At 40.2% G+C, this 27,361-nt stretch overlaps 1 protein-coding gene across 20 annotated transcripts in view; it reads right to left on the bottom strand.

Annotated features, from left to right (window-relative positions):
* C2CD5 (C2 calcium dependent domain containing 5) overlaps window positions 1-25,550 on the bottom strand; it is a 77,380-nt gene extending 51,830 nt beyond the window's left edge. For 3 of the 20 annotated variants that reach the window (XM_058656076.1, XM_058656077.1, XM_058656078.1), the window contains exons 1-11: window positions 25,370-25,550; window positions 25,110-25,228; window positions 17,833-17,919; window positions 16,425-16,596; window positions 14,828-14,923; window positions 13,691-13,846; window positions 12,464-12,662; window positions 7,563-7,714; window positions 5,421-5,612; window positions 3,763-3,848; window positions 3,115-3,147 (exon numbers count right to left, since the gene is read on the bottom strand). In XM_058656076.1, the coding sequence (XP_058512059.1) occupies window positions 3,115-3,147; window positions 3,763-3,848; window positions 5,421-5,612; window positions 7,563-7,714; window positions 12,464-12,662; window positions 13,691-13,846; window positions 14,828-14,923; window positions 16,425-16,596; window positions 17,833-17,919; window positions 25,110-25,199 (1,263 nt within the window). In that variant the 5' untranslated portion in view covers window positions 25,200-25,228; window positions 25,370-25,550. Of the gene's footprint in view, window positions 1-3,114; window positions 3,148-3,762; window positions 3,849-5,420; window positions 5,613-7,562; window positions 7,715-8,682; window positions 8,808-12,463; window positions 12,663-13,690; window positions 13,847-14,827; window positions 14,924-16,424; window positions 16,597-17,832; window positions 17,920-25,109; window positions 25,229-25,369 lie in introns of those variants that run through there. The other 17 variants (XM_012929084.2, XM_036497378.2, XM_036497380.2 and 14 more) reach the window with 10 other exon arrangements.
* Between the last annotated feature and the right edge of the window lie 1,811 nt (window positions 25,551-27,361).

The raw sequence follows: 27,361 nt of genomic DNA, 5'->3' as shown, positions 1-27,361 counted from the left end.
AAAGATACTGAAAATAAAATTTGTGAAAGCGAAAGAGAAAACAGTACTTTCCTCTAAAACTAAAACTATTAAAGTAAACGCACACAATGGGAAACAACTGTATGATATATTTTAGGCAACTGTGGAAAATGCACCCAAATGATTCTCTCCTGAGGTTTGTAAGCCTTCTAGAAGGACCAGGGGAGCAGTGTCAGGCAGAAGTCAAGAAAGAGCAGATGGCCACAGTTAGCCAAACAAGGGCGGGGACACTGCTCACTTAGCTCCATCTTTCAAGACTCCAGGTCACCTAATCAGCTCACCTAGTCACTGTACAACACCAAGATTTTCAAACTAGTCTTAGTAAACAAAAGTGTTTGTTGTTTCCAAACAGGTCTCTAATTAGAAGAGCTGCAGTTGCTATCAACAGCAGATTCTAAAGGAACTATCAGAAATTACTCCATCTCCTCAAAGATCCCAATTCACCAAGACTGCTTTGCATCAATAGTTTCCAAGGTGTTCCACGACACATACCATACAAGGAAAGTTCTAAGGTAAACCACATTTCACAAACCTCTATTAAACCAGGCTAAGTCATTTCACTGAAGGGAAAACACACATCTCAGAAACCAAAATGTAACTTCATTCTTAACGAAATATAAACGCATTTGCCTTATGTCAAATAATTCAGAGGTAAAATCTCAACTTAAATAAAGTTTTCTCTCTCATTCTCACCTCCCAATATCTGGCATCAGTTGCCAAGATATTCACAACACATGTTTCAATGCTTTTAAAAATATATATATTTATTTTTATTGGAAAGTCAGATATACAAAGAAGAGGAGAGACAGAGGAAGATCTTCCATCCATTGATTCACGCCCCAAATGACCACAATGACTGGAACTGAGCCAATCCGAAGCCAGGAGCCTCTTCTGGGTCTCCCACGCAGGTGCAGGGTCCCAAGGCCTTGGGCCGTCCTCGCCTGCTTACTCAAGCCACAAGCAGGGAGCTGGATGGGAAGCAGGGCTGCTGAGACAGGAACCAGTGCCCGTATGGGATTCTGGTGCATGCAAGACAAGGACTTCTATGCTACAGCACCAGGCCCTTCAATGCTTTTTAAAAAAACAACAAAAAAATTAACTTCATCTAATTTGAAAGGCAGAGTTACAGAGATGGGAAGAAACAGAGAGAGGTCTTGCATCCACTGGTTCAATCCCCAGATCTCCACAATGGCCAGGGCTCTAGGCCAGGTCCAAGTCAGGAGCCAGGAGCTTCTTCCATATGTTGTACCAAGTGCTTGAGCCATCCTTCATCATTGTCCTAGGCACATTAGCCCTGAGCTGGATTGTTAGTAGCCAGGTCTTAAACCAGTGCCTATATGGGATACTGGCACTGCAGGTGGCGACTTAACTCAGTACATCACAGCACCAACCCCTACTTTATTGCTTTTTTTTTTTTTTAACAGAAAAGAACAGTGGTTTTATTTTTTCTTAATTACTACTTGAATAACCATCAAACAACAGTTGGGGTCTGAAGTGGTAGCGTCTGGGCTAATCCTCCACCTGCAGCATCAGTAGCCCATAAAAGCACCAGTTTGTGTCCTGGCTGCTCCACTTGTGACTCAGCTACCTGATGATGGACGGGGGATGGACTGGGAAAGAACTGGAGGATGGCTCAAGTCCTTGGGCTCCCGCACCCATGTGGAAGACCTGGAGGGAGCTCCTGGCCTCAGAATGGCTCAGCTTCAGCCGTTGCAGCCATTTGGGGAGTGAACCAGCGGAAGGCTTTTCTCTCTATCTTCCTTTCTTTCTCTATAAAATCCGCCTTTCAAATAAAAATAAATAAATCCTGTTTAAAAAATTAGGCAAATAGCTTCTCACTCATCAAAAGGAAAAAGGTCTTAACAAGAGGGTTGGTGAGAGATAAAAATGATTATTTTAAAAATAAGAGCAGGGGATGGTGACGTGACATGCAGATCAAGGCATTGTCTGCAGTGCTGCCATCCCACATGGGCACTGGTTCAAGTCCAGGATGTTCCATCTCCAATCCAGCTCCTTGCTAATGTGCCTGGGAAAACAACAGAACAAGACTCAAATGCTTGGGCATCCATCCAGACGACCTAGAAGAAGCTCCTGGCATTCTGGTCTCAGCCTGACCAGCCCTTGTATCTGCAGGCATCTGGGGAGTGAACCAGGAGACAGAAGAACTCTTGCTCTGTTTCTCCCTCTCTCTCTGCAACTCTGTCTTTCATATTTTGTATTCAGGTAGAAGAGCATTCCATCCGCACCTGCGCAGATAACTGCAATTAGTACATGCAATCGAGGTCACCTGAAACAACTCATGCTCAACGGAGCCGCAAAGGAAAGCCAGTCTTACAGACTCCTGCACTGAATTCGGTGAAGATCACCTAACAATACGTGTCCACTGTGCCCAAAAACTTAAGAGTTTTTAAAAGCATATTTGAAAATGCAAATGTTATCAACAGTAAATTCAAAAGGATCTTTACTGATTGTTATACTGTTTTCTCCTCAAAGCAATACAGTTTTTAAGATTCTATAACAAATATAGAAAAGTGATGGGTACAACTTTATAGGCAAAATGCCATTATGTCAAATTTCAAGGCAATTTAAGTTTTCCTGTCAATGATCATTCTGGAACAGTAACAGGATTATAAGAAACGTCTAGAAAACTACATTGTATTATTTGTAATAATAGGATATGGAAAGCACTGACTTCAAAAGTCTATTCTGTAGAAAGGAAATCTTTGTCTTATAAACTCCACCCTTTTATGGGTATCTAGGATACATTCTACTTCTTCCCACTCCAATGTTGGTGAAAATGAAACACACAAAAGAAAATGTTGTAAATGCTTAGTTTCAAAAAAAAAAAAAAGTTATGAAACAGTGTCTTAAAACAATGGACATGACATATAAAACCATGCACTGTATTAGTAGAAAAAGAACATGAGCCTAACAGTGCTATTAAATTAACAAACAAACAAGTGCACATTATGAAAAAAAAAAAAAAAAAGTCTGGCAACACTTGTTAAAAGCTTAAATAAAACTTAAGTGACCAGTACTAAAACTAGAGAAGCTTCCAATACAGGAAACAGGATTTCACACATGTCAGGAACATACCCGCCTTCTACAGAACCTACGGGGCGATCCTCCCTTAGCAAGGAAGTTTACAAAACACAAAAAAGAAACAAAAATAGAGAAAAATCATCCAAAAACTGTAACTACAGATTTTCCCACGCAGTAAATATAACTATATATTAAATATATATGTATTAAATCAACACAAACACATATTTATGTTAATCTGACAAATATAAAATATGTGCATTGCTTATCCCAAAAGAAACTGGCTGGTAATTTTTAAAAAGCTAGTTTTAACAAAGCAAATATACTACAGAATTCTTTTTCATACTACAAAAGAAAACTGAAATGCTTTTTCTGCAAAAATGTCTGCCATTTCCTTTCCTATATTATATATTCTTAACGAAAAATCAGAAATGATTTCAGTATTTAATGCATATTCCCAAAAAGAATAGTAATAAAAGACTGGAGAACAAAACAAAAAGTTATAGAACTATTTCAAATCAAAGCTAATTATTCATAAACAAATGAACACTTTTAACTCTATTTTGGACTTCAAAGCTGCAATATTAAAACATATGGTCAAAAACAGTTCATGAAAGTATAGACACAAGTATAGACACCCACAAAAGCCCAAGATACTGCCTTGGTATCCACAGCACAAGCAGGAATGTCAGGCGCTCTTACCCTCTGCTCCAGGGCGGACTGTGTCTGTTGTCGCAACAGGGCTTTAAACGGCCCCCCTTCTTTTCCAGCACTACCACTTCCCATTCCTACAGAACAACAGAACATAAACAAACACAAAAACTATAGAAACAGAAAGTTTAACTGCACTTATCTTTATAAACATTATGAGTCAAAATACACCAAAATAATCTAAACATTAAAAGTATTTTAGGATGGCAACTATTCCACTATAATTTCATTCATAAGCTTCTCCTTAGAGGCAAGATGTCAAAGACCTAATGACCTGAGCAAGTTTGGACTTAATTCGTCCAAAAAATTATATCAAGGCAACGAATCTTTGTGTAACACTCCACTTCTAGAGATTTTTATCTAATAAAAACTAATCAAGATAATAACAGCATCTTACTGCTCTGTTTTAGAATACTAAGAGAAACATTAAATATTTGGCTACAAATAGAAAAAAAGCACTAACTGTACTTACTTAAAATATTCCCATATCACTAAACTTAAGTATTTCTGAAATATAATCAAACTTGTTTTTTTAATAACTTCCCATTTCTAAAAATGTCAAAACAGCATCAATTTTGTATTTGTCAATGCTGATTCACAAAAGGCAACATAAATTTAAAAAATTAAATAAAAATCACAAACATGTAATAGACACATCACAGATGCACACAGTTACGGATGGAAAAAAAGTATTTCCCAAGCTCTTATGTGTATTTTTAAAAGCTTAATTTTGAATTTCCTTTCCTATCTTCATTTTATTGTTTCTGTAATACCAATAGAGCAACTGTGAATCAAACAATTATAGAAAGCAGGGGCCAGGTGGGAAGCCAGTGCTGTACAAACTAGATTTAATTCCACCCTTTCAGAATTGAAAAAGCATACCAATCAAATTTTCTACAATGACTTAAAAAGGAACTAATTTACTTTCACATTTTTAGCTGTTCTTGGATAAGGAAACAAAGGTTAGTTAGCATGTGTATAGTCCCATTGGTTCCTTGGGAAAAATATTATTTTTCTTGTAGCAACCTAAATATTATTTTTAGAGACTATACAATACTAAACATAGAAATAAAACTAACACCTTTATATGAAGCATACTGAAAGCCACAAAATAAAATGCAAATTTATAGTGATAAGTGAAATATCAGAAAATATAGCAGGAAAATTTAATAAGCAGTTAACATAATGGACAAAAAAGGGGGGGAGGGGATGAAAGAATATCACCAAAATGAGACTTCAACTGATTCAAACAGAAAAATTCACTAATGTAGCCATTTGGCTTAGCCGCAGGATGATGAATAGATCCAGTGCGAATGGAGTGGTATGAAGGGAAAGAAGGTACAGTATCTAAGCAAGAAATGCCAGTAATAAGGAACTACCGGGAACATCCACACCTTTCCATGTCCTTAGACATAAAATGTTTTAATACATAAAATAATCTGGTGTCATATTCATAATTATCCATACGATAATTCCCAATAATTTTCTTACCATAATTTTAATCATTTGGCTCTAGCAATGTGAAAATGAACAGAAATACATTGTGTATAGCATACTCAATAATTCTTTACAGTACAAACTAATAAAAATTTTTTTTCCAAAAGAATTTAAGACAAAAGGATTAAAAAGCTGACATAATGTGATCCTACCAGAAGCAACCAGGAACAGCTCTTCACTGAAAGAAACACTTTTCCTCAGAACGGGGCTGACAGGCCTACAATGATGAGGGGCAAGGCTAGATTCCGAGAGGAGGAGACAGGACTTTTTAAGATGAAAGGAACCACTAGAGAGAGAGGGGGAGCTGGGGCCCAGGTGCATCCTAGGTCCCTGTGGGTAAGGTGCTGTAGAGGAAAGTAGCAGAAAAAGATGCAGATTCAGAAGATGATCAGAAAATGCAGGATAAGGAAACCAATGATGAAGCAAAAACGTAACAGTAAAAATGAATTTCAGAATGTATCGACAAATTACACTCAGCATGTGAAGCCATTAGTAAGACCATCTGCTCAGCAGAGTCTGAACTCCACAAAACTTTTGCAAACTTGGCCTGCATTAAAATTGTCTTAACCACTATCTTAGGATTTCATGTCATCATAATCATTTTTAACCCACTTCAAAATATTTAAATTACCTTTCTGTTTTTTTCTTTCAGAATCTTTAAAGTTAAAATGTACCACATTTTCAGTTTTTAAAGCCCAAAACTTGCTGTGTTAAATATTAACATCTATTTAAGATGTTATTAAATAACACACCATTTATGGGTGCACTATTAAATAGCTACACAGAAAAAAGTTAAATACTAGGTACCACTAGAATTTCAAATTCATATTTTTTGCCTTCCAGAATGTTTAATCCTTTAACTTGATCTTGGTTCCCTTTGCGTTTACAGAGATTTGGGTACTCTAAACACTATACAGAATTAACTGCCGAAGAATGTAACACCTAGATTCTGACAGCTTTCAAATTCCACTTTTATTAGTTGAGTACTTGGGAAAAAAATAGAAAAATAAAGTCTTCTTAAAATGACAAAATTTAGAATCCACACAAACAAAAACGGAAATTCTTAAAAAAAAATTTAAACTATCAGAAAAACAAATGATAGCTGCAAATATAAACAGAAAAAAGTCTTTCTCAGTCTTAGTTTTATTATCTTAGTTTTCTTTTTGACTTCCACATCTATAATTATCACCTGCTTAATTCTTCTGTTTCTCAAGACACTGGTTTTCATATACAGGTAGATTAGAAGGACGAGAAAAAGAAACACATGCTCAACTACAGCCTTGGGAATTTTCAGGCAATTATTATAATTTGGCCAGTTTAAATATTTATGAGAAACAGGCAGGTTTCTCCAGACTATCCCCAGACAGCTGAAGGGATTATGAGGTGAACTGAGTCACACGGGGCTTGGCAGCAGGAGCTCCAACTCACCGACTTTTTCTTTAAAATACTGAGGCAGTGAAAAAGCACAGGCAAGACAATTATTTAGAAGTAGCTTACAAACGAAGAAATGCATGAGAATAGTATCTCATTTATAAAGGAACACTTAAAATCTAAGAACTTAGAGCCCTAGGATAAAAAAGTTTCCTTTGGTAGTAAAACTGCCTGCCTACTAGAAAGCTTAAGCAAAACAAGTCCAGTTCAGATCATTCATTACGTGATAATCTTCTTTAGAATTGGCCTTTTTGGTAAATTAAAGAGACAAAAAAGGCCACAAATATAGTTTCAAAACTTCATTTGTGGTGTAGCAAAAAAATAATGAAGTCTTAAAAAATGGCCTGGAATCCGGTCATTTGGTCCAGTGGACCAAATAAGAAGTTAATCAACATATTTGCACACAAATATGATCACATTGTTATGAAGATTTTTCATAATAAAATCTTAGAATTAAATTCAACAACGGGCAAAGACAATGAATCCAAAAAAGCTCAGGCTGCATGAGGAATGTGATTGCAAATTACTGGAGAAACGTCCTATTCGAATGCTTTAAGATGTTATTTCTTGAAGTGTGAGCATGAAATGAAAAGCATCTACCTAGACACACCAGCCCTGGCCTTATGTCTACACTGCAATTCAATCAACAAGATGTACTTCTCCAAACAAGATCATTTTTGAGCTATCCAATTATTTTCAAATTTTAATGATAGTAACTGAAAATGATTAATATTAACATTATCTTTTTTAATTTATTAAACTGCCAAAATCAAGAGGAAAAGATTTGGATGAAAAAGCTAGTTAAGAAATAGAGACAAATTTTTTCAAAAGAAGAAAACAAAAAGTGGGTGGAAGCGCCTTACCAGTTTTGGGTGTCAAACTCAAATCTGTGTCAGAAGAAGAGGACTGTCGGCTGTAGGACTTGGAAGGTGAAAAGGAATAAGTTTGGTTTTTCAGAGGGGTTGAGGGTCCTGATGAGTGAGTATTGGGGTTGGGATCTTCATTGAAGGGAATCCTGCCAGAAGAAGGTGGAGAAATATTAAGTAATCATGTGCCAGAGGGCTTGGCGGTTGGCAGCATGATCCAAACACCAGCAAGTACTTGGGGCAGGGCCAGCAGTCTTAAGTGTGGAGCTGGGATTGAGGCCAAAGACAACCGTTTGCTGTTTAACCACTCATCGTCTCCAGATAAATATTTATCTGCATTGAAACAGTTAATAAGGCAAGGGAAAAAAGCAAAAAAGCATGAAATGATGAACTAAAGGGGTAAAAATTATTAAACAGAGAAATAAATGAAAAAGACAAAATATTTTCAAATAAACAATGCTTTTTTAAATTACAAAAGGAAAAATGATGGCCACAAACGGTGTGTGTAAATATTTGTAACTGTTCTTATATTTGCACACACAAGTATCTTCAAAAGAAAAAAAAAAAAAAAACATGTTTCCTTATCCCACAGCATCAAGAGTGCCACAGCTAAAAACCCAGCAGAGAAGAAACGGAAGCCCTGCAGTTAATGCACAACTGTTGCTTACCTGTTGTCCAACAGCTCTCTTCCACAGAACCAGACCCTACTGTACCCAGTTTAGCACATAAAGAAAATAAGTAAGAGGAATCTTTGGAAGGAAATTTTATTTAGATTTTGATCAATTTCACTTATGAACATATGCAAAAATCATGACACACTGGAAGCTTCTCCTCAAAGTGACACACACATATATTGCAAAGGGGCCTTAGGAGATCTGTGGAAGAGCCTTTGGAAGCGGGAAGAACACTTGCACTTCCATCTAGTGACAGCAGTAGGGTGGCTGAATATGGAAGCTCTTCACTGCAGCTGCACTTGGAGTAAGAAAGGAGGAAGCGAAGACTTGCGGCACCTGCCTACCCAAAGACAAAGACTGTGGCACCTGCCTGTGCTGCCTGCCTGCCTGCCTGCCTGCCTCTGCAGCCTCTCCCCAGCTCTGGAGTCTGAGCAGTCTCGTACCAGTATAGATGAGAGTGGGAACTGACACAGAGAAGTTCTGAGTAAGTCGTGAGCCAGTAGCAGTGTGAATTGGGCTGTTGTGAGTCGAGCGGCATCCATGGCTTGGCGGATGAACCAGCGGAGACCTGGGGGAATTTTTGGTCAAAGTGGAAGAAAAGAAAATAATACATACAACAGATTGCAAAGTTAAGATAATTTTGAAGGCATTTTTGTTGGGGGAGAAAACTTACTTTTTAAGCCACAGCATGCAATACACTAGTTGAAGTTAAAACAGAAATGGCTAACTATTAATTTGTTAGGCTATAGATAAAGGTTAAAAGGATCTGATTAATAAAGTAGGACTATGAATAAGAAAAATTAACAAGCACAAGTCAATTAAATAAGAAAAAGGCTAAGATTTGGGTTTCAAATTGTCTTAACATTTTTTATTATTTGGATGACAGGAGGATGTACCTAAATAACATTTACTGGGAGAGGAATGCCCACAAGTGAAAAGTCAAATATAACTTCCTTGTATTACCTTAGAAACTGAGATGAATAACTAACGTAGGTATAACTTTCTAAAAATAAACTTTAACACCTGTTCTTTGTCACGTCTCTTAAGAGAAAGACATTTTAAGAACATGAAAAATGACAGCATCAAGAGAAATGAGGGAACTGAATGGATATGAACATTTATACGTTTCAGTATTTCAACAGATGAAATACACAACTTAGAGCTAACCTGCAGTGGAACCAAAACAGAACAGGAGCATGCCGGTTCTAAACACACATTTAAAAAGCAATGTAAATAATCTGTCTAGTTTGTATATATGGTACATTATATAAACTACATTTCGCTGAAGGTGTGTTACAGAGAAGTGTTGGACTTCATTCTAGACCTTATTTCACTAAATAAAATCTTTGCTTTTTTACAGTGGAGGGAAATAATCACATCTAAGTACATCATCAAATCTTCATTTTTCAGAAGTCAAATTGAAGGTAGGCCAACTTTCCTGATCTTCTCTTTCCAATCGCTGTCCCACTGACTGCCAAGGGAATATTTCTACCAATCACAATCTGCCCATGGTTCACACATGAACTGTCACAAATTAGCCATGTGGTTTTTTAATAGGGTCCAGAAATGACTTACTGAAAATAGAACTGATTTTATAATATGATAAATGTTTCTGATTTTCTAAAATTTGATAACATTTAAAGATCTCATTGGTGATCTATTTTTATCCAACCAGAGTTTTTTGTTTTGAAATTTCTCTGCTGACATGTGAAAAAGTCTAAGAATTCTCAGATTTATAAAGTCTAACAATCAGTCCAGCACACAGGAGAAATCTCAGACTAATGTGTATTAGAAAGGCCTTTTTTTCAAGTAGAGAAGCAACGAACCATATGTTATATCATCAAGAGAATACAGCTAAGAAGCACTAAAGATTTTACATTGTGCCTCCCTCAATACTTAAAAGAAAAATACTTACGAAGTGGGACAAACCTTAATAGCGGTAAAATAGAATGAATACTGTGAAATGCTCAAATTACAACACTGAATTAATATTCAAATACACTGCAGCATCACTTTAATGTACACCTAGAGCTGTAGTTCTATTAGTCTCCTTACATCAAAGTGCCTCACCAAAACTCCTTAGCTTCTAATATTAAATCTACTCAGACAGGGACACCATCTAAACTACATTCTACCAAATTCTTGTCAAGAACGATTTTGCATTGATAATCAAATGCCAGAAGAGTTATAGTAAGATGAATCATTAAAAATTCATTTTGAAATAATACTCAATTAATTACCAAAAATATAGCAAAGTTGGCTGAGAACAAAGCAGTCTGGCTCCTGAGGGTAGTTCATTTTTTAATAATAAAAAGAAAACACCCTATGGGAAGATGCCTTTCAGGAAATCCTGATAAAGTAATTTAAACTCTTCATGGTGTGAGTGTTTGACAATTTACAGCAAACAGCTACAACAAAATCAGAAAGCAGAAAAAACCGACATAGCTCATGAAGGCAGACATGCAGCGGTGAGGAACCTTTTTCCTGTCAAGAGCCAGTGGACATTTATAACATCATTCATAAGTTATACAAGATTATCAAAAGGAATTTTAAGCTCTGCCTGTGGCTGCCTTGCGAGATTGAGACCGAATGAGTTTGCAGATTCTAGCATTCCGATGTGTGCATTAACAGGAAAGTTTCTGAACACATGTAAAACATACTCCTCTCCTACTCCAATTCCATTCCGATGCACCAGCAGATAACACAGCTTTGTCGTACCAATGAAGTGATAGTCCAAACAGAACCTGATGCCGCACATCTGCAAAACCATGCCTAGTCAGGCCGTACAGGGGCATCAGCAAGACAAATCTGGATCTTAAATTAGCTATGGAAAGAGGAAAACACAGGGCCAGCTCTGCAGTGCAGAAGTAAAGAGAACCAGAAACTCCTGGCCCTTGGCTTTGGCTGGCCCAGCCCTGGATGTGAATCAGTGCACATAGGATATCTCTTTCCCTCTCTCTCTTTCAAATAAATATAACAAATAAATCTATAAGAAAAAAATGCAGATGTGAATGCCTCCAAAAGTTACAGCTGCTAGTAGACTTATAATTTGTCTAGGACATGTGAGAATTATAAATGGTACAAATAGAATATAAAGCAAACCTACTCTTAACTTATTTAAAACAATTATTTTTTTGGTCAATGTTTCCGAACAAAGTGAGGTAACATATAATACTTGGCTCTCTCTTGTGAGTAAATTTCAAACCAAATGACTAAAGCCAGTAGAAAGGAAATGGCTAAACAAAAAAGCTGAAAATCTCATTTTAAAAGATTATCAGATATTTTCTTTTTAAAAGGATTAACTGCTTTCTATTCAGCTTCTATGCATGACTACTGGACTGGGGGACATTTCAGATTTTCTAACTACAGAACTGTGATTCTTTCATACAGAACAAGGATTAGCTAACTGCAGGCTCTAGGCCCAATCCAGCTTGACGTATCTGTTATCAGAACACAGCCACTCACAGTTGCCTGCAGACTCTACTGCAGAGATCACAGCACAATGACAGAATTATGTGGCAGCATCAGCAAAAATTCCAACATTTATTTGGACCATCTGGCCACATTCAGAAAAAGTTCATCAGGCCTTGATCTACAAGAATCTACAGATGAGTGGTCTCAATAGAAGCACTCTGAATAGGTCTTTACCACATAAGACCTTGTCAGCAGCTTGCTCTGTTGATTGCCAGCATCTCTCGTCCCTAACGGAACCTACACCCGTCATTAAGCATTATGACAGATAACTCCTAATTCAACCATTCCAAGCTGACAGTACAGGTTGAATGGCAATTATCTAGAGTGTCTGAAACCAGAAATGTTTCAGAGTCAACATTCATAAACTGGAAGGCCTCTGCGGACAAGTGAATTTCAGACTCCTGAATAACTCAAGTCTTTCCTGCTGCCTTTACTAATGTTGTCAATAACAAGTACAACTGGATTAACACAGGGGTTATACATTACTTAAGCACAATTCTATACCATGGGATGAAACGACTTAAAAATTCAATATCTAAAAATCTAGAATACATTCATCTATACTATTTGAGTTTCACGTGAAGACAAAATAAATACTAATAATAACTAAACATCTTAAAATTTTGTAAGTCCTCTTGGATAAGAAATATCATCATAGGAAAAATGTGTTTTGAGCAAGGCTAATAAAATCCAGTGAAAAGGTGTAAGATAAAACTCTCCATAAGAATAATCTCATTGATTCATACTTACTCCTTCATTTCTTTGGATGGGGAATTACATGCAGGAAGGAATGCTGCCGGGCTACTTAATTTATCCAAAGTACACGCTGTTCCTATGGCTCGTACCACTAACCCAGACTCGCCCTCCAGGTCAAAACACTGCAAGTACCCGACAACTGCGTTTCCTCTCATTTCAAGGACTTTCAGACCAATCTTCCTTTGCAATTCACCTGAAAAGGGGAAGAAAATTCATTTGTGTTTCTTATCTCTCCATTACACATGAGAAAGCTGGAATAAGGCAAATAAGACAAAAAACAATTTATTAACAAAAAAAAATCACAGGTTTTTCATCTTGAAGGAAACCTAAACAATCATCTGGTCCAGTCACTGACTTCCAGGGAGGCCAGTTATGATGAGCTGCATTTTGCTGACGCGCAAGCAAGGCTCTCACAATGATAACTTCATCTACAAGAAGTTGTGGGTTCTTTCTTAGAAAAAAAAGGACATTGCTCTTCTATGCTAAGTGCCAGGGACACAAGGATGAATAATAAAGGTAAAGTTCCCAGTCTAATGGAGTTTACTCATTTGTGAGATGAACCAAAAATAATCTGAGCAAACAAATATATATTACAAATTATATAGAACACAAATATCACAATTAAACATAAAAACAACATTTATACTTTTATGTATGTATTCTTTAGTGTATACACATATCACATGTATGTTCATACACAAATAACTATGTAGTTTATGAAGCACCCAGGTTCTTAAAAGAAGAATAAAAATCACAGGATAAGATGGGCAGGGAAACCGACATGACGGGCAGAGGGAGTTTACAGTAAGTTCTCGGGGAAGGATGGAGAGACAGCGGCGTTTGAACAGCGTTAGGAAGAGGGGGAGGTCTGCCTAAGCTCTGACCACAAATAAAAGGTACAGGGAGGAAAACCAGACTCCAGCTTCCTGCTCAGGCCTCCTTCAGAACCTTCTCACTCATGACTCTTCCCATCGTACCACTGAATCAATAACACGATTTCCTTCTGCTACCTGATTAGGAAGCAACCTCAGGCTGCTGACTGAGATTTCCACGTGTTACAACAGGGCAATGTATCTGTGTTCAGGAGGAGTGATCCAGGGACAGGGAAACACAATCACAGCCCTTGCTCTACAGTTTGAGGAGCATATCAAAGGGAAGTGGAAATGCTATGAGTATTACATTAATCAGTAGTAGTTTTTCCCTTTTTTTTTGTTTAAATACCTGACATTAAAGAAATGAGTCTCTGTCTCGCCTCATTTGATGCCCTTGGTGTGCGAATTCGATCAATCCACTGATACTCTGGGTCTTCATTCACCACAAGTTCTTCTACAAACCCATGAATTATCACGGCTCTATAGCACTTTGGAATAGATGTTGCTGTTAAAACAAATGATGTTATGCCTCATTTACTCCAAGCCAAAACTGTTATATTTTAGACACATAAGAACTATTTCTACGATGAGAATTTCAATAGAATTATAATACTAACACTTCCAATTACAGCTTTACAGGCATCCAAGGTTTATTTTAGTCATACAAATAATCATTTTCTATCATAAAGCCTGTCATCTTTCTTATGTCAACACAGTAAATATAAGTTATATTTATGTAAATTGTGGAAACAACTACAGACTTCCTTAAATAACACTGAATATAGTTTTAAAAATCAAAATTAAGGTCAGCTAGCAGATTATTTTGTAAGTAAGCACAAAGTACATAAATCTAAAAATTCTTAATTATACAAAGATCTTAGCAAAACTTGCTCTAGACACCGCATGCTGTAGCCTCAAGCACTACCCCTTCACCTTTTAGAGTGCTCTTCGAGTCAATACTGCCCCGCAGGACCTAATAATCCAAACACCAAGTGATTCCATAGTCACTGCACTACTCCACGCACCCATTGTTTAATATGCTCTCATTTAAACTAAATTGGTATTTGTAGTGAAGATCTCATCAGATTCAAAAAGGGAGAGCCTCAGACTATCAAATTAGTCTCTTCAAACTGATGCTAGTTCTTTAACAGTAGCTCAGCTCCTTTTAACCCTACCTCCACTTGCTGCTTATGCCACCCAGATTTGCCCAGTTCAGAGTTCTCAGAACTTCATTCCTGAAGAAGTCTGGGCACTAAGGGGCAGAACCACATAGTGCTTGGCTGTTGCATTCAAACAAACTCCAAGATCCTATATACTATTTACACTCTAGTATGACAATTATTTCTGGAAAGCCAAAAATTTTCTCTCTGGTATTAAAACCAATGATTAATACAATTTCAATTAGCCTTCTGAAATATTCACTGGTTTACCATATTTAAGAATATGAAATGTTCTATGAAGTGAATAAAACAACTTTTTTACTTACTGCAAAAGAATTTGACTCCACACGATGACTGTCGAAACCGATTTAAATCATTGAAGAGATCTACTTTGACAACTACATTGATTTCCCCACGGATACCTAGAAATGTAAGAGGAAAATCAAGTTCCTACCTTAAAAATAACATGTAAGTAAACAAGTAAATAAATGTCAATGAGTAACTTCAAATAACGTATCAATCATAATAGTAAAACTTTGTTTCCTCATTATTTTCATTCTACCTATTCTTCTATTTTCTAAAGTACTACATGTGTGCATTACAGAATAATTTTCATTTTTGCCACAAATCTCCAATGATCTGAACCATGACTAACTGAAAAGAGGTCCCATCTCATTCAAATAGGGTGATGATTTCTATGATGATAACACTGAAGATGACATCCTAAATGTCTTAATATCATATGTCACAGTACCCACATCAACACAATAAGGTATTGCTATACTAGCATCAACCCTATTTCATAAAAGGAACATTTAATTAATAATAACTATAACTGGCAAGGCTGGTATTAAAAGACTTTTGTGGCCCCAGCATACATACTCTTAACATCTTATTTAACACAAAACAGATTTTCTTCCTTCCAACAACTATAAGTTTAATAAGGTAGCTATAAAATCCTAAGACTAAGGACTTTTAGAAAATGTCCTAATATATAAAGATGACCCAGTACTTACCTCTAAATATTTGCTAGGCAATTTTACTGAACTATTCTGATTTCACATCAAATTCATACTTTGCACTTGAAAGTAAATCACACACATTTCCTGGTGATACTGTTTTCTGAAAATAGGCTTTTTATCCCAGGCATAACTTGTATCTGTATATGTTTAATTTAAGCAATCCTAATTTTCGCCTTACATTTATCATTTTAAACATTAGTAACAGGATGTAAGCATACATGAATATCCATAGTATGTTCTCACATTTTAAAAGAACATAAAATAAGCTACTCAACGTTTATAAAAATGTAAACAATGACAGAAAACATAGAAGATTAGAGAGACAAGCACCACTTCTAGATAGGTTTCTTTGCCATTCTAAAGAGATACTACATGTTTAGTCCAGCAGGTCACAAATTTTTTGGTTTCAGGAGCCCTTTACAACCTAAAAAATGATTTGCGAGGGGGTCAGTGTTGCAATGCAACAGGTTAAAGCTACCGTTTGAGCTGCCAGCATTCCACCTCGGAGTGCCGCTTTGAACCCCACCACCCAAGGAATCCCACCATACTGGAGTACCAGTTCAAGACCAATCCAGCTAACTGCTAATGCACCTGTGAAGGAAACAGAAAGATGGCAGCCCAAGTCCTTGGGCCTTGCCACTCGCACAACATGGAATTTCCGGTTCCTGGCTTTGGCAAAGCCCATCCTCACCATGTCAGTCATTTGAAGAGCAAGCCAGCAGATGGAGGACTCCTCTCCCTCTCTCTCCATCACTCTGACTTTCAAATAACTCTTCAAAAAAGGCTTTTTACAGGCATATTTTAAGTGCACATAGTTTAAAACTACCAAATATACCAAAAGTATCTTCATGGACTAGTAATAAAGATTGAGACTGTGATTTATTCTTGAAACACTTCCTACCATGTATGGTATCATAAATTGGAAACCATCCTGAGATGACTGTTGCAGCTTCACTATACAGTAAAGGGTCAATGTCGATGTACACCTTCCCAATGGCATCATTGGCACTGTAGGTGTCATGGTCAAGAACTGTGATCTGCAGAGGCTCGTCCTGCAGGTCTTCATCATCCACCTGAAAATACATGTAAACATCAAATTTTACAGTTTTGAAACATTAATGATCACAAATGCATACCTAGACTCATGAAAATGATGACATTTCTCAAAAACAAACAAAAAAAAAAGTATAGACTCTTTACACATTTGTTTCAAAGTACAAAGATTGAGGCATTCACACACACTATAGGATGACAGCTTTCTGAAAAAAAAAAAAAAAGAACACAGTTTTCCTCCAAGTACTAAAGTAATAACACAGAGATGTCTCAATTTGTTTTCCTATATTATCATTTGTTTTACAACTCTGTGACATACAGCAACAATGCTAAAGGCATGTCACAAGAGAGCCCATACCTTCTCTACACAGAAAGAAAATGCCAATGAGTAGAACTGTACCATAATTTTGAAGAATTATTTCAGAAGAATGAAATTTTAAGCAAAATAAACTATGCATAAACAAATAAACTTCCATGTATCAAATTCATGATACATGTCTTCTCTGAATCACACATTATCAAGAATGTTTCACATGCCAAGCACTGTGCCAAAACAAAATAAAGGAGACAAGACCTTCACCAGACAGTGATCAGTTTGAGGAGGTAGGGTGATAGAGGGAAAGTCCCTCTTTGAAGCCATAGCATGGCTGTCAAACCAGCCCAAAACCCTGAAAATCAAATGAGACAATGCTCCTAGAGCATTTCACCAGGGTCCAGGGCTAATAAACGCTGTGCAAGCGAGAACTGTCACATTTTTTCAGTATTTCATGTTCCTTCCATAGGGCCTGGCTGAGTTGCCAGAATCTCCTACAATATTTGCACATATCAACAGACTGAATGCATGAAAATATACACAGATACACACAGAGAGGGGCAAAGCATGCCGGCAGGAGGGGCAAAGCATGCCGGCAGTGGTTCAGAGCCAACACAAAACAGAATTCCCCAGGGACAGCACATGCAGTGGACCAACACACAGAATGGGTACAGCAACCCTGTGTCTCAGGGCAGGATGTGCGCAGGAGGCTGCTGGGGAGCAAGGACTCCTCAAGTGCTTTCCCCTGGCCAACTTTAGCTGTTGAGTAAACTTTACCCATTCAGTTAAAATTATTCAAAGTAAAAGAAAAACACTAGTATTTTCACTGTGTAAAAAAGCTAGTATACCTGAAATAAAAGGTATTGCTACCATTCTGGGAAAATAATCACTTCAAAAAAAAAAAAAAAAAAAACAACCAAAATACTGCTACTTAAAAACTCACCTCAAATTTAAACCATTCTGAGTTCCATTGGGGGTTGAGAGACTTGAGGTACACATCTGTCTTAAATGTGGTATTACCAAATTTTACCTAAAAACAGACATAAATATTAAAACTGTGAGTAAACATAAATTATCATGACAGCCACATGACTATAGGAGGAAAAAGGACAGCTGTCCTCTATGACAAAAAAGAAGTTCCAGATTTGTCCATGTGTGCTTGTGGAGTACTTCTGGCACAGGGATCGCCCACCTTGCTTAACTAGCTCCCTGGGAAAATGGGGCACACACCACAGGGTCAGCTTGGAGGAGGGACTCAGGAGGACCACTGAAAAGAACTGACATAAAAGAGAGAAATCTTTTTTTTTTTTTTTTAATTTCATTTCATTTTATGTCACAGTTTCATAGGCTCTGGGATTCCCCCCATGGTGGATTCCTCCACACTGCTGCAGTATTACAGTTCAAATCTAATCATGATTCTTTCATTGCAAGCATGTTTCATGGATAGAGTTCGGCATCTTATTGTCCAGTTTCTTGGGGAGACCATCTCTGGTCATCCCATCCAACAATAAGCCCCAACATAACATCAACAACAATTTACAACATTATGGAGCTAACTGACATGGTATTGAGTGACCAAGGTTAGAAAATCCAAGTTCTTAACCATATTCTGTGACTACTTCATTGACATTTCAATTTTAGCTTATACACAACTGGGTATACACCTTAAAATGGCTATAGGATACTATTCAGCTGTCTCGTGACTATTTTCATTTTTATATTTAGCAGTTTATAGTGTCGAAGCATAATTTTTACTGAACTTGGCGAATTTTAGGATAGTCCAAACTGGCTTATAACTCTACCAAGGCATATGTCAACAGTTGAGATGCAGAACAGTTTTAGGAGGGGTGTGCAGAGAAATTTTCACTACCTTAATGAGGAGTAACTAATCCTTGTGTCCTACCTAGTAAGGTATATGTGAGTCCAAGCTGACCATTTCCTGTCTAGTTCTAAGCTTTCCTTATTGGTTTCTGTCTATCTAATCTAATATTTTTTTTGGAGGGGGGGATCCGGAGCAGCCCTGATGGTCCCTGCAAGAGAGGGTGGGGATCCAAAGTTTGAACTAAATAAGGACCAGAGAAAGCTCCCCTCCCGAGTCCTGAAGGAAGTTTACTGTTCTTCTGTTTCTGAGGTCCGCTCAGGGCTCCTGGCTATTGTTCCGATGACATTAGATCCCGTGAGGAAGGATCTGGGCATCTTCCATCCCATGTGGGAGATCCGAAAGGGAGTGGATGACCTCAGAGTTTTTGGCCTACAAGGGCAATCCAATTCCCCGTGGTCTCCTTGGCAGTTGGGATACAGCCCTTGGTGCCCGTACCTTGGTGAGGATCCAGGAAAAGGAGGGAAATCTTAAGGGAGAAGGACCAGCACAAATAAAAATCATAAGGTGATGTCCTCCTAAGCAAGAGAATTTAGCACACCCACTACTTCAAGAACTTCGGAACATTTCCTGGTAACTTTCCCGTATCTGTGTGTCTTCATTTCTGCATTTCATCAACTGTGATGTTTGATGTTCCCAGCTTCAAAGATGATAAAAGGGGTCAGATGAAAGACATCTTAATTCACAGCCTATCTTGGCAAGCACTAAATTACACAAGCTCCAAAAACAAGTCATTAAAGAAATGAAGATGGGGGTTGGGGGAAGCAAGGTAAATCCCTGGGGTTTGCTTCCAACAAAGAACTGAGTGAAACCTGAGAGTGGGTCTGTAAGTGGTCAGGAAGTAAGTTTAAGGAAAAAACAGCAGGCCCATGTTTTCTAACTTGTCTCAAAGCCCCTAACTTGACCTCTGTGAAGTCTTACTGCTATTCTATAATTTATCACCATCAAGTATTCTTCCAAACTTCAAAATACAGTAAACCTTAGCTTCTGTTTCCTAACAACCAGCATTGCACATTGTACATACTCAGGAAATGCTTGTCCAACCTGGTAAATGTCACAATATTTGCTGATGTCACAACTTAATCCAAAAACTTGTAAAAAGCAAGGCTATTTTTCTCTTCTGTATGTTTGTTATTGTATTATTTAGCTAATTCAGTTTCAATTATCAATTATTTGGTACCTAAGTAGTGTTTAAGGGTAGGGAAAAAAAAGGAACTACAAAGAAGGCTTGTGTTACGGCTTAGGGGGTTAAGCCGTCCCTTGCAACACCAGCATCCTATCTAACATGGGCTGAGTGCTTGCTTCTCATGGTACGATGCAGCTGCCTGTGGATGCACATTTTTGTACCAGATGTTTTTGCCCAACCATAGGCTAAGTGGGCTAAGCACATTAAAATTAGACTAGGAAGGTTAGCTATATTAGAAGCTCTTTAAAGAAAATATTTATTTATTCTTATTCAAAAGGCAGATTTACAGAGAGTAGGAGAGACAAAGATCTTCCATCCTCTGGTTCACTATCCAAGTGGCTGCAACGAATGGCTTTGAGCTGTCCTTGACTGCTTTCCCAGGCCACAGCAAGGAGCTATGTGGGATATGAAACAGCATCCATATGGGATCCCGGTGCTTGAAGGGAAAGGATTATGCAATTGAGCCATAAGAGCATCTTTTTATTTAGTGAATTTTCAATGTACAATGGATTCATCAGAATTAAATTCCATCATAAATCCCAGTATGAGCTGAAGACAATTTTTCCTTTAAATAAGCCACTGTCAGCTGACATTATAACACAGTAGGTAAAGCGGCCACCCACAACACAGGTATCCCCCACATGGGTGCTGGTTTGGCTGCTCCACTTCTGATCCAGCTGCCTGCTACCAAGCTGGGAAATGCAGCAGAAGATAGTCCAAGGGTCTGGGTCCCTGCCACCCACATGGGAGACCGGAAAGAGCTCCTGGCTCAGCTCTGGCCATTGTGGCCACTGGGGGAGCAAATTGCGGATGGAAGGTCTCTCCTTCTTTCCATAAATATGATCTACCTTCCCATTAAAAATAAATATATATTTGTAAAAATACTAAAACTGCCTTATTTGAAATAAAATGCTAGGATTTTCAAAACCCTTCAAAAACCAAACACACTTCAAAAGCACAGCATGTTTTAAATGATGAACCTGGAGCCCCTTCAGGGTTGTCACACCTCGGCACCCGTCCTAGTCCTATGCTCTGGTTTTTCTTTTTTCGTGTTGTTTTGTTTTTTTGTCAAATGTTTCCACTCTAGATATAGATCAGACAGTTCCCAAACGGAATTAAACAAATAAAATTTCAGAAAAAGAAAGAAGCTAGTATGTGTGTTTTGTCAACATTGTGATGTTTTCCCTTTAAGTAACGCAGAGTCACAGTGCATTTGGTCTTATTTAATTTAAAGGAGATTTTATTACACAGCAATTAAATGAATGCCTTACAACTTTGTTAAGAAACATCAGGGACTTTAATGGGAGATTCCCCAGTAAAGTAATGCTTCCTTTTCCCCCACTCATTAACTAAATTACCTTGAGAAAGTTATTAAGCCTGTTATTTAAGCCTGCTTCTTTTCTCTGAGAAGCAGGAATGCTGGAAGCATTACATGAATTTATACATGTAGTGGCCCCACAAAATATCTCGTATATAAAAATACTCATTAAGTACTAATTTCATTTCCTCTCCGTATTCTCTCAAAGGCTCCTGGATAAACACAAGATAGCAATGTAGTTTAGCAGAACATATTTCAACATGCACACTGCAAGATTTAACAGTTCCCTTGTACAGAATCCCTTATTCATGCAGAGATTCTGCGAGAATAGCCATCTCTAAATACCACTTGCTTCCATCCTGCACAGTAGAAATCCTCTCAACCAGTGCTCACCAGGACAAATATTCAATCAAGTATCAAACGACTTAGAGAATCATTAAGAATAATATAATCTACAAACACTTTAAGGTATAGCATATTGGGGCCCAGCATCGTAGCCTAGTAGCTAAAGTTCTCGCCTTGCATGCACCAGGATCCCATACGGGCACCGGGTCTAATCCTGGCAGCCCCGCTTCCGATCCAGATCCCTGTTTGTGGCCTGGGAACGCAGTGGAGGACGGCCCAGGGTCTTGGGACCCTGAATCCACATGGAAGACCCAGAAGAGGCTCCTGGCTCAGCTCTGGCTGTTGTGGCCACTGGGGGAGTGAATCAGTGGTTGGAAGCTTTGTCTCTCTCCTCCTCTCTGCATATCTCAGTTCCCATGACCATCCTAGGCTTTACGGCTTCACACTCCAGTGAGCCTGATCATAATCCCCTATTATCCCTTTACCTGCATGTTCCCCTTTTGCTGGATCAGTGCTACTAGCCAATTGTGGTTAAATATTCCAGTACTTTCCCTCTGCCTTACATAGCCATATTTGTCTTTTTAAAGATTTACTTACTTATCTGAAAGGCAGAGAAAAGGCTGAAATATTATTTTTCATTCCACTGCTTCATGTGCTAAATGTCTAACAGCAAGGCTGGGCCAGGTCAAAGTCAGGGGACAAGAAATCCCTCCAGAGTCTTGGAAATGGATGGCAAAGAAACATGGACTTGACCATCACTTGCTGTCTCCCAGGATGTGCATTTACAAAATGCTGGATCAGAAGTGGAACAGCTGGGAGACTGCAGGACTGGCATTAGGGCCCAGCAGGTTTAAGCAGGCTCCTGTGACACCAGTATGCCAAAGCAGAGTGCCAGGATGAGTGCCAGATGCTCTGAGCTGGCCTCCCACTAACACCCCTGGGAAGGCAGCGCATGATGGCTCAAGCACTTGGGCCCCTGCCACCTGTATGTGAGACCAGGATGGAGATCCAGGCTCCTGGCTTTAAGGTGGCCTGGATCCAAGTGCTGTGGCCATGTCAGGAGTGAATCAGCACAAGGAAGGGTCCTAATTCCTCCTCTGCCGCTCTTTCAAATAAATAAGCTTAATCAACTCTGCCACAACATCCACCCCTCGGCCATTCTTCAAAAAGCTGCTTATTCACACCGTTCCTCCTTCCTGGCTCCGTTTACTCACAACAGCCCTGGTTGCAGCGACTGTGCCTCTGCCAGGATCAGTAACTGCCTCCACACTGTCTAATACAGTGACTTCTCAGTCTCGCTTGACCTCTCGAAGCATTCACAGAAGTCTGAACACTTCCTCTCTTGTCTTCTAAGACATTACTTTCTGGCTCCTCCCTTCCACTAACATTCTGCTTCCTTCTCCTCGTCTCCCTCATCTTACAAACCTCTTCACACTCTTCCTCATCTTACAAACCTCTTCACACCCCACTTCTTCCCCTTAAATCAGAGGTTTGCAAAAATTAGCAGGAGCTTTAGGAATGTCTAGCAGTGCTTTATTGGGACACAGTAGTAGCTAATGAAGAAGGGTGAGACAGGCGGGTGTCCTGCAATGCCAGGGGTCTCCCCAGTATTGAAGATTTATCCCCTGTCATGACTTTCCAGCGTCCCATCCAACAGTCACATGGGTAGGAACCGGACCTGGAAACCAACTCAGTTTTATGGGTGAAACTACCATAACAGAGTCCAGCACTGCAACACAATGGTTAAGCCTCTGTCTCCAACACCAGCATCTCATAGGAACACTGGTTCAAGTTCTGACTGTTCCACTTTCAACCTAGCTCCCTTCTACGTAGCTGGGAAGGCAGCAACAAATGGTCCAAGCACCCAGGCCCTGCCACTTTTTCAACAGTGGAGTGCCAGGCTCCTGGCCGGGCCATAGCCGTTGTGGTCTCTTGGGGAGTAAATCAGCAGATGAAAGATCTCTTCCCCTCTCTCATGCTGTCTTCCAAATAAGTAACTAAATCTTTTTAAAGTTTATTTTATTAAGAAGTTACTGAAAGAGGGCCAGACAGAGTCGTCCATTTGCTGGATCACCCCCCAGATGGCCACAATGGCTGCAGCAGAGCTAAGCCAATCTGAAGCCAGGAGCTGGGACTCAAACCAATGCCCATATGGGATGCTGTGGCCTAAGTGGAGGATTAGCCTGCTGTGCCACCACGCTGACCACTGTAAAATGTTTTACAAAGTAAAAATTAAAAGCACTGGGATCAAGTTTCATATTGTTAAAAACTCTACCCATTTGGATAAGAGTTTGTTTCAGCAATTACTACACACTCCATGTTCAATGCCTAGGATTGAGTACCACTTCTGGTTTCAATCCAGTTTCCTGCTAATGCACCTGGGGGTCAGCAAATGCTGGCTCAAGGACTTGAGTCCCTTATCACCTACATGGGACAACCAGCCTGGCCCAGTCTCAGCAATGGCGGGCACAGGGAAAGCAAAAAACGCAGAGAGAAGAGTCTTTGTGTCACTTTAGCTTTTGAATAATGCAAATGAACACAACATTCCTTCCTATACTTAGCAGTGATCTGGCAGTGAGAAGATTTAACACACATTCGCTCTGTGTTCTCTCTCTGTTGGACAGGTTAGCCCTGAGCTACCTGCAGCATCCCATTCTTCAGCATCTGGTCCCACAGCACTCAGGATTTTCTCAATGGAAAAGGAAGCCGGATTAAGAATTACCATGACACTGAAGGGGAAAGGGAACCGCAGTCATTGCCTCAGAGAAGCCTCAGGGAACGCTAAGACTGTTCCAGATGCAATCAGGCTCTAAATGGTGGGGCCTCTATCGGCTCTCAAACATTACCACCCCAATGATTATTGCTCTACCTCATCAACTCAATTTTTATTGCAATTTTTCCTTGGCTTCTTTCACACACCGGGTTATTACTTTCTGGGCCTTAGGCCCACGCTAATTTGCATGCGTTTTTAAACTAATCATTAGATTTTTAAAAAGCAATTTTGCAATTTAAATCCATGGCACTTAAACTGACTTCCTACCTCAAGGCACTAAATTATCCTTCCTGAAAACACCTCCCCCGATTGTGGGTCCCTACAGAGGCAGTGTCAGCAGCTGTGTTTGACCAATTCTGAAACAGGCTGGGTCAGGAGTGGATCCCTGTCACATCCTAGGGCTCCGCGGACCCGTGGAAAGGGCTGGAGGCACCTCCATCCACAGGACGCCCATCGCTCGGGCGCCCAGGGCCAGTCCTCCCTGCGGCGAGTCCTGACACCAGTCCCCGCGCCACCTGTGCGCCAGATCCATGACAACGGCTGAGGTCTCGGCGGTCATCCCTCGAGGGACAGCTGGTCACGCCCGGCGGAAAGGGCGCGCAGTGGAAGGGCGTTTGGGCTGAGGAGCGGGGAGAGGGGGCGGGTGAAGGCGAGGTGGGCAGATCCTTCCCAGGGTTTGCAGCTCTCTGGGCTAGGGGGGGGCAGGACCTTGCACCAACCTCCACGAAGGCATCAGTCAGGTCACTAGCACGGTCCATCACCGGCAAATGGCGGCCGGCCACGATTTTCACCTTCAGTTTCCCGGGCATCGTCTCGGCTTCTGCCTCTCCTTGGGTTCCTGCAGAAGAAAAAAAAAAAAAAAAAAAGCGAGTCTGCGCCGAGCGCCGGGGCCGGACACGCGCCGGCCGGGGGCGCGCGGAGCAACTGACAGCCGAGGACGCGCGTGCACGCGCACAGCCGCCGCGGGCCCGTCACTCACGCTCGGGGGTGAACGGGGACCGTCTCGCGCTGGCGCTGAGGTCTCATTCCGGAAGAGGCAGGCGGAAGAAAACTCCCTACTGGATTCTTCTGTCGTGTCCCCCGCAAAGCTGGGAAGGGAAGCCAAACCCGGTCCGCATCCCTTAGAGCCTCGACCGCCCCTTCAGGGTGTTTTTCCTCCCCCCTCAAAATGGCGGCCGTCGGGGCGCGCGGGAGGGAGGAGGCATCGATCGTTCGGCGCTCGGCCCTCTTGGCGGGGGAGAAATTGAATTCGCCGAGCCGAGATGAAAGGGGCGGGGCTGTCTTGGAGGAAACCGGCGGACAGGGGAACGGGTCGAATCTTGCATCATCCACCGAGTCGTGGCTGTGTCTTTCCTCAGCTGAGGAAAACGCGCCTTCTTTCAGGGCTCCAGCGCGGGCGGGCACGGCTCACGGGCATAGCCGCGGACACGGGCTCGCGAGCCCCGACCACCGCGAATCCGAGCGAAGTAGCAGCTGCTAGGGGAGCGTTTCCAGTCCGCCTCTGACCACCCGTCACTTGTGGGTGGAACAGACTTGACTAGTTTCCGGCCTGGAAGAGGTACAGGTGGAGTGGTTTTCTGTGAGGGCAAACTGCCCGGGCCCTTTCCGTGGTGAAGCGAGCGTGACTTCGTGAAGCGTTCGTTTCGGGCACGTTGCACTTGCACTGGGGGCGAGAGGGCACTTTGAAAGCCAAAGTCTCTGCTTGGTGAGAGTCGCCCTGCACTTGGCTCATCTCGGGGGTGTTTATGAAGCATCCACAAGCCTAAATTCAAGACCCAGGATGCTGCGGGTGGTCCGTCATCCGCGAGAAGCGAGCCGTAGTAGCAGTGAACATCCTGAAGAACCGACTCAGTGGTGTACAGAGAAACGTGCAAAGCAAATATCAAAATCCATATATCAAATATCAAAACCAGCCTTAGTGGCTAATCCGTGTCCTCGCTGCCAAAAGCAGCATGAACAAAGCAAAGGGAAAGGACGTTGCACTGCCCCTGCATTCTCCAGGACTGGAAACTTCCTAACCCGAGATATCAGTGTGCTCTATTTAACTGTGAATAAACTCAGCAGGTGCAGTAGGTAGTCAAAGCAGATGTTACCCAAAATTAGCTTTTCCAAGACAAATTTTCTTCCTACACAAAGTTCCGCTCTTTTAAGGAGAGAAGAACTTTATCCAAGGAAAAATATCTGAAAGATCAAGCTCCTGATTTCCCGGAATAGCAAAAGTAGAGACCATAGTTAATGCAAAATTTTCTTACTGCCTCCTGCAGCTCTTACAGATTTTCCATCCAGTGGTTCACTCCCCCAGATACCAGACCCCGGGGTACAATCTAGATTTCCCAAAAGGGTGGCTGGAACCTAAGCGCTTGAACCATCACCAGTGTTTCCCAGAGTGCACATGGGCATAAAGCGGGTTAGAACTGCACGTTAGACTGCCATGTGGGATACCAGTATCCCAAGGAGCAACACTGGACCAAAGCTGCCCATGCAGCTTTTTTCTGGAGTCTCTTATCCTTATCAAATTCTAAAGACCAGCTACCTAAAGCAATCAGTACTTTCTGGTGGTAAGGTTGAAGTGGCTATTTCTAATGAAATCTACATATTGCTAATTCACTCTTAATACAGGAGCATTAAAAAATACATTAGAAAACCTTAGCAATAATGGCAATGGACAATTATGTGTTAAATTATGAGATACTGCAGTGTAAAAAGTATTTGCAAATTGCATAATTAGAGGTTAGCAATCCCAGCCTCCTAATTAGTAGGCTATAAGGTACTTGTACATTCCTGTTGCCCTAGGCTTCATTAACAGGAGATTATAATTAAGATGCTTCCTGAAGACCCTTTTTATAAGTAAAATTAAGCCTGTCTTCAGTTTAACTGTTCCCTAATAATCATATTAGTTTGTTTTAATTAATGCTGGGAACAGTGCTGACTTGCCGGACAAATACGTTGTGAAGTGAGCCCTAATCAGCTC

This window comes from Ochotona princeps, chromosome 27, assembly GCF_030435755.1.
Source record: "Ochotona princeps isolate mOchPri1 chromosome 27, mOchPri1.hap1, whole genome shotgun sequence".
Taxonomy (NCBI): Eukaryota; Metazoa; Chordata; class Mammalia; order Lagomorpha; family Ochotonidae; genus Ochotona; species Ochotona princeps.
The sequence above is the reverse complement of the archived record's forward strand: the minus strand, read 5'-3'. Positions and strand labels throughout refer to the sequence as shown.